Below are 8,730 nucleotides of genomic sequence, written 5' to 3'. Positions count from 1 at the left end.
CATTAGTGAAACAATCTAGTTAAAAACTCCACTGCCATCTCTCCTAAAGACCTCCATACTTCCACAGGTATGTCATCTGGACCAACGGCCTTTCCATTTTTCATTCTCTTCATAGCTGTCCTTACTTCCTCCTTGCTAATCCGTTGCACTTCCTGATTCACTATCTCCACATCATCCAACCTTCTCTTTCTCTCATACTCTTCATTCATCAACCTCTCAAAGAACTCCTTCCATCTTCTCAACACACTCTCTTCGCTTGTGAGTACATTTCCATCTTTATCCTTTATCACCCTAATCTGCTGCACATCTTTCCTAGCTCGGTCCACCTGTCTAGCCAATCGGTACAGGTCCTTTTCTCCCTCGTTAGAGTACAACCTCTCATACAAATCATAAGCCTTTTCTTTAGCCTTTGCCACCTCTCTCTTCACCTTGCGCCTTATCTTCTTGTACTCTTGTCTACATTCTGCATCTGTCTGACTGACTATCTCACTACTTCTTCGCCATCCTCTTCCTCTGTATACTCTCCTGTACTTCCCCATTCCACCACCAGGTTTCCTTTTCCTCCTTCCTCTGTCCAGATGTCACGCCAAGCATCCTTCTTGCTGTCATTCTCACTACATCTGCTGTAGTTGCCCAACTGTCTGGTAACTCTTCACTGCTACCCAGTGCCTGTCTCACCTCCCCCCTAAACTCAACCTTGCAGTCTACCTTTTTCAACTTCCACCTTGGCTCTGCCCTCACTCTCTTCCTCTTCTTGATCTCCAATGTCATCGTACAGACCACCATCCTATGCTGCTTAAGTACACTACCCCCTGCCACCACTTTGCAGTCTTCCATCTCCTTCAGATTGACTCTTCTGCATAGGATATAATCCACCTGTGTGCATCTTCCTCCACTCTTGTACATCACCCTATGTTCCTCCCTCTTCTTAAAATACATATTCACCACAGCCATGTCCATCCTTTTGGCAAAATCCACTATCCTCTGACCTTCTTCATTCCTCTACTTGACACCATACCTGCCCATCACCTCCTTGTCTCCTCTGATACATTCACAAACATGTCAATTGAAATCTGCTCCAATCACCACTTTCTCTCCCTTGGGTACACTGTTCATCACTTCATCCAATTCACTCCAAAAATCATCTTTCTCATCCATCACTAGTGCTGGGCGGTATGACCAAAATTCTATATCACGGTATTTTTCAAGATTGTACCTGTTTCACGGTATTCAACGGTATTTTTTTCCCATGCATGAGTTAATCACATTTTCCACTGCAATTACTGCAGTAGACTGGCTAAGAATAACCTATTTCACTGTCATGAGAATTGTACATTGTACAAAAAATCATTTTAATGTGCACACAAGTATTAATACAGGTTTGCATGGCTCCATAAAGTGATAGTTTTCAAAGGGGGGGGGCACTAATGAAGAGCAGGAATCACACTGCATGACAGTTGCTGTCAAAATATAGAACCTTTTTATTGAACAAATTTTGCAAACCACTTAAACTAAAACTATGACAACAAATTGTGAACCATCCAAAGAGGCATTTAGTTGTATTGCACTGAACATGTCTTAGAAAAGGAATAAATGGCAAATATTTTTTGAAAACCAACTACACTTTGTTAATGTTAATCTCTGTCCACTGATATGTTAAAGTGACTTTTTAAACAACTTTAACATCATTAAACTGCATAATATATAAACTAATAAATAATAACAATAAAATAAATAATAGTGCAACTTCCAGTAATAATACTATTACATCAAAACTTCAAGCCCAGGTACATTACACAGTATTCACCAAACTAAAATAAAACAAGTGCAACTTGGATATGACACCTTTACCAACTGAACCGTCATTAAGGCAAATTGCATTAATATAGACCTTGCTTCAAGCTAAGCTATATATATATATATATATATATATATATATATATATATATATAGAATATATAATAAATAATAAAACTGCAACTTGCATTTATAATACTATTTGTTGTTTAGTGGGTCAAAAAAAAAACAAAAAAAAAAAAGGTCCATTTTTAAATCCAGTTCGCCGTGTCTGTCTTCGTGGGCGCGATTGCTCGACCGCAGAGAGTTGATGAGGTGATTGGGGCGAGTCGCATCTGATCATTCTCAATTGCTTCGTCGGCTTAGTGTGGCGTGTGAATAAGGCGCTGAGCCCACGGACGGAGACGTATATTTATGGGCTGGCACATTTCACTGGCTTTATGGATTTGCTATTTATTTGGGTACTGTATTTTTCTGGACACTGTCCAACGGACACTTTTGGTTTTACTGTGACTGTTTTTAACAAAAGCAGTTGAGCACTTTCCAACATCCCCTGGCTTCAATGAGATTTCTCAGCTCATCTCGTTCAGAACTATTGATGGTGTTGGTTCAACAGACTCCCATGTGGGAAGAGGGAGTCTGTAGGGGACCGGCACCATCACAGTATTACACAGTAACCAGATACATTACAGAGTATTGAAAAAAAAAAATAAAATAAAACAAGTACAACTTGGCTTGCAGTATTATCCAGTAGTATAGAAACAGTATTCATACATTTGAACATAATGCTCCACATCCGACCTTTTAAAACCAAAGTATCTACAGATAACAGACACAGCACCTTTTTTCATTAAAAGGTCTTCTGTGTTATCATGTTCAACTTTATCGTCTGCTACAGCTTCAGTTTCAGAATGCTCCCTGTCCATTTTCACCGCTCAATACCTCCACTAACACATGTACTCTGTTGGATGCGTATTTTGCGGTGCACCAGTGAAAAAGGTCCCCCTTAAACAGTTTCCCGCTGCGCCACGTTCCGAATGTTGTTTAGGCTATTTAAACCGGTGTTCTGGTATAAGAAAAATCCATTTCATAACAAAAATAAAAAACGGTTTCTGGTATGAACCGGTATACCGCCCAGCACTATCCATCACACACCCAACTTGTGGGGCATATGCACTAACAACATTCATCATCACACCTCCAATTTCCAGCTTCATAATCATTCTCTGTCTGACACTTTTTTTTCACCTCCAAAACACTCTGGATATACTGTTCCTTCAGAATAACCCCTACCCTATTTCTCCTCCCATCCTCACCATGATAAAACAATTTGAATCCACCTCTGATCCACCTGGCCTTACTCCCCTTCCATTTAGTCTCTTGCACGCACAATATATCAACCTTCCTTCTCTCCATCACATCTGCTAACTCTCTCCCCTTACCAGTCATATTGCCAACATTCAAAGTTCCTACCCTCAGTTCCACCCTTTTTATCTTCCTCCTCTCCTCCTGCCTCCGGACATGTTTCCCCCCTTCTTTTTCTCCTTTTTCGACCAACTCTATGCCATTAATTTTTTTTTTTAATTCCTTTGTGTCGATTCTATATTTTTTTGTTATTCAGTGTGTATTTACTTCATGATTTATGTACTTATTTTATGATTACATTTTTTAAATGTTAGACAAGTTTAATCAGAGTATTTAGGTGGGACTAGCATGCTCTGCTTTTAACTGGTTTAAATTATTTTTTTCATATTATTTTCAGTATTTATAGAACACTTAAGGAAGTAATCCCACATTAATGTGTGAAGACAGGTATGGTGCCCTTCTGGGATCAGTGTGCAAAGCTGTTCTTTTTTCCCTTTTAATATGTTTGCATTAGGAGATGCAAATCAACAAAAAATTCACTGATGATACATAGCTATATATTTCTTTTCATTAAATTATTAATAAATTGCTCTAGAGGGAGATAAAATTAGGCATGTAATTATTAATGATCAAATATGTGCACATACTAGTTAAAATAATTAAAACATAAATAAGGCTGAAATCATAATATCAAAATCACAATCAAATTAAATCAGTGCCTCATGCACTTGTGAACATACATTAGTTAGGATACTTAGACTTATAAACTCTCTTACAAGTTGCATTTGTATTAGGTACGTAATATTTGTTAATGCTAGATGATAGTATTTACACGTATATTACAAAAATTTCACAAATATATAAAAGTGAGATATCTGGTTTCCAATTCAGAATTATTGTAATTAACTGATTGTTTGGTTTTCAAAGCTCACTTAGGCAATAAGATGCATTGCAAAACCCATTATATCGAATACTGAAGTATGAGATCATACAGATACAGACGAATTCTGAGTCAGTGCTCCACCAAGCATCCAGTGTGGGTAGTTGTGTTGTGTACTGATATTGTACTGTCCTGCTTTAGCTCCCATCTCCAGATTAGAAGAACACCAGCTGCTCAGAATCACTGCTGTGGAAGATCAGGAGAGGGTGAGGAAGAGTAGGTCAAAGCCCAGTGTTAAATGTTCTAAACATCATGCTACAAGCATGTTAAACGGTAAGCCTGATGTTGCACAGTACAACCAATTACTTTGCCCTCGGTTTACTGTTTACCAGATGCAGCAGAGCAGCTATGGTTCTCTCCTTGTGCCACTGTTAGAGATTGGGAATGGCCAGCAACCCCAGTCACAATAGTATATGCATTTTCCCTATATTCGTTGTTATAGCAGAAATGTTGTAAGAAAGTATGAATTTTCTCATCTGATAATTTCAAAACCAATATAAACAATTTTAAAAGGCACAGCAATAACCGTTATATATAATTTCTAATGCTTAAATCATTGTAAAATGCTGTGGACTAGAGCACAGGAAAAAAGGTCAAAATAACATTCTCAGGTTTCCATGTACAATAAAAATAAAACAAAAAAATCTTGATTGTGCATGCCTTAATCATCATTTGAATTTTGTAATTTCTTATTTAACAAACACCTGAATATAAATCTATAAAAATACAAAATTCTCACTTTAATGTACTCTTACAGGAAAACTACATACATCCATTATGTGGAGAATTTTAGATGCCAACTGAAAAAAAACCAACCTCTGTGCACAGCTGACTCTAGACATAACAGGAGATAGGACAGACGTGCTTCTCGGGCACGGGGGAGGTTTTCCACATTACAACGATATTTACGCAAATCCACTTTGCAAGCCTTTGCAAGGGAGTAGCTGACCTTGTAATCCTGAGCAATCAGCTTCTGCCGCGTTGTCAATGCATCTCGACACTGCAAAAAAAAAAAAAAAAAAAAAGTTTTTGTCTCAAACTTAGTAATTAATAGCTTTCAAATACAATTGAAAAAAAAAAAAAAAAAAAATCCCTACAAAAACATTTAATTACATTATTCCTTGCTCCATCTGATTATTTCTAAAAATGCAGTTTAAAATGCAAAACCATATTGTAGCTTAAGTAAAACACGCAAAACTAAATATTTTTACAGAAAAAATTATATTTTAACAATGCACTAAATTAGAAAAGTTATTTACAAACAGAAAGAACTAAAGAAGAAACAGTGTTTCAGTTGCCATTTGAACATCATTGTCAGGTTCCTAGGGCAAGCTTATGCTTTAGTACTAGAACAGAAACAACAGGCTGATAATCAGATCTCAAATCAAAGGGAAGAAATGTGGATTCCATCCTAACTGCGGAAGAGTGTACTAGTTCCTTGTCCTCACACAGTCATTTGAGGGGTCACGAGAGTTAGCTGTGGAGATGGAAGGAATATGAAAATGAAATGGACATTAATGTATGAAGTAAAGGGCAGGAGCAAGAGAGAGCCCATGCAAAATTGAAGGAAGCACTAGTAATTAGACAAAAATAAGTGTATTCCTGCTTAATACATCTTCCCATCTGTTTAGTCTTTGGAAAAGTATGTTTCAAGTAAGAAGATGTTTAGCCTTATGAACTTGTCCTAATACATTCAGGTTCAAATCCAGGTGACAATTTTCATAATTTTGGCTGTATACCCCACCACAATGGATTTGAAATGAAGAAATAATTAACATGACTTTCAGCATTAACTCTAACGGTTTAACAGAAATATTATATGGTTCCCCCATTTTCAGGGGCTCAAAAGTATATGGACAATTGACTGGTAAACTGTTCCATAGCTTTTTATGAGCAGGTCCTTCATTATTTCATTAACTACTAAGCAGGTAGAAGGTCTGGAGTTGATTCCAAGTGTGGAATTTGAATTTGGAAGCTGTCGCTGTTAAGTCCTAACATGAGGTCCAAAGTGCTGTAGATCCAAGTAAAAACAGGCATCATTAGGCTGGGAAAACAAATCAAACCCATCTGAAAGAGAGCTGAAACACAAGGATTGGTCAAATCAACCATCTGGTACATTCTGAAAAAGATGGTGCACACTGGTGAACTCAGCAACACCAGAAGGCCTGGATAACCATGAAGACAACTGGATGATCGAAGAATTCTTTCCTTGGTGAAGAAAAAACAAAACAATTCAAGACAATCAGTCAAACCAAGAACACACTCTTGAAGTTAGGCCTACCATTGCCAAAGGCTAAAATCAAGAGAACACTTCATGAAAGTAAATACAGAGGGTGTACCACAAGGTGCAAACCACTGGTAATCCTTAAACATAGGAAGGATAGATTAGGCTTTTTAGAATATTTTTAAGAAAACAGTCCAGTTTTGGAACAGTTTTCTTTGGACAAATGTAATTAAGATCAATATATACCAGAAGGACAAATAGACAAAAGTATGGAGAAGAGAAAGAACGGCTCATGATCTGTAGCACACCATGTGAAACATGGTTGAGGCAGTGTTATGGCATAGGCATGCGTGACTGCCAATGGGAGTGGGACACTGATGTTTACTGATGATATCATTGCTGGCAGAAGAAGCAGGATGATTTCTGAAGTGCACAGGGGTATACTGTCTGCTCAGATTCAGATAGGATGCCGCTTCATTGTACAGATGGGCAATGAGCCAAAATGTACCATGACGGCAAACCAAGTGCTTTTCAAGGCAAATAAGTTGAATATTCTTCAATGACCAAGTCAATCAACTGAACTCAACCCAACTGGACAGCTTACACTTGCTGAAGACAAAACTGAAGGTAGAACTGAAGTCCAACAATCAAGCAGCAGTAAAGACCTGGGTTTCCTTTATTATTATTTCATAGGATCTTATTAGATTTCTGACTCTTGCAGAACCCTTCAAGGATTGTTTTCACTGCAGCTGCTCCATGTGGCTATTTCTTGTGCATTTGCTCACAGCACCTTTCTTAAACCAGTGTTTCCCAACCTTTATAGTCTCATGACACAGTTTTGCCTTTTTAAATGTATTGACTACTCACCAACAGTTACTGTAAACTGCACCTCCTTAGTGAAACATGCTCACTCCAAAACAGGGAACTTCTCACTTAGCACTGCCAATCAATTAGGAGACCCACCATGACCCACTCTCGAACCAATACTGGCAAACTGTGCCCTAGTGGTGGCATCTTGGGCCACAACCCAGTGGCGGAGAAACATTGGCATAGGCGATCCACCACAACCCACTCATTAACCAATGATGGATGACAAGGTGGTTGAGAAACATTGCCTGACACGGATCTGGTGTGCAGATGCTGAGACTTAAAGATCAGTTTTTGTTAGAAACTGATACTATCAGTTAAAATATGTCTACTGGTGATCAACACCAGACCCACAAAACCTCAGCTGCAATGACCTGTACACTGCGTAACCGACATACAGCTAATTTGACATATTGCCAAATGACCAGTTCTAAATGGAGTCGTAAATCAAGCAAGAATGTATTACAAGAAGACTGGCAGCTAGAGGTTGACTTGGGGAAGCAACTCAAGTTCCCATATCCCACTGCAGCAGCCACACTTAGGTCAGACATGATCCTCTTGTCTGAAATGGCAAAATGGGTAGTTCTGTCAAAGCTAATAATTCCTTGAGAAGGCTAGATGGAGAAAGTATATAAGAAGGGGGCAGATAAGAAATTTATAGGTGAGTGCCATAGGCAGGGTGGTGAGCGCAGCATCTGCAGAGTGAAGCAAGTTATAGTGGCATTGCTGGGAAATATCTCTAAAGGACCCTTAAGGTCTTTGACGCTACAGGATTGCACAACAGGAAAGCTATCAGGAATACCTCTGAGGCACAGGAGAAAACCTTAAGATAGTTGTGGATCAAAAAGGGGTGATCCACGGGCAACACATACTGCTTGGTGACAGATTGGTGTGCGATCAACTGTAGCTGAGTCACCTTGGGGGTGTATAAACAATGAAAGACCTAAAACACTGCAAGATGTATTAAAGATAACTAAACTTTATTCAATGCATTTAATTTTAGCAAAAGATTATGCTAATAAGCTTGGGAGTAAACCAGGTGTACTCCCTGTGTTAGGTGCATGTTAGATCTGTCATACAATACATTGTAAATTTAGCGTTTTGACATTTCAGCACAATATCACTATGTTTTCAGCAAACTTGGAAACCATTTAATTTGTAAAAGCTTATAAACTTAGCTACATTTAGAATGCCTCATTACTTAATGAAAGTGTCTATTCTGATTTCAGGTATAAAAAGATCTGAAGTGAACCTTAAGCCCTCATATATCTATTTAAATATACAACACATCTGTAACTACAGTTGAAAAAAGGGAAAAAAAAATAGTTGATGCTGTGATTTGGGAGTCTATGTTTAACAAACCTATGTTTCTAGCTGAAGCAAAAACAATTCCTTTAGGCAGGGACCTTAAGTGATTGGACCAAATGCACTGTTCGCAGTTAATGAAAGAATGTGTTATATACTAGTGTCTTAGAGAGCCTATCCCATATATAGCACATGCAAATATCTCGCTAAATGTGCCAGTTTGGTAGTAATC

General features: G+C 38.2%; 1 protein-coding gene across 1 annotated transcript in view; it reads right to left on the bottom strand.

Moving 5' to 3' along the window:
• Window positions 1-8,730, bottom strand: part of glg1a (golgi glycoprotein 1a) — a 314,175-nt gene that overhangs the window by 163,531 nt on the left and 141,914 nt on the right. The window contains exon 8 of the mRNA XM_051931535.1: window positions 4,919-5,102. Coding sequence (XP_051787495.1) covers window positions 4,919-5,102 — 184 coding nt within the window. The remainder of the gene's footprint in view (window positions 1-4,918; window positions 5,103-8,730) is intronic.

Source organism: Erpetoichthys calabaricus, chromosome 9 (genome assembly GCF_900747795.2).
Source record: "Erpetoichthys calabaricus chromosome 9, fErpCal1.3, whole genome shotgun sequence".
NCBI classification, from domain to species: domain Eukaryota; kingdom Metazoa; phylum Chordata; class Cladistia; order Polypteriformes; family Polypteridae; genus Erpetoichthys; species Erpetoichthys calabaricus.
Note: the sequence above shows the minus strand (reverse complement) of the source record. Positions and strands in the feature narration are given on the sequence as shown.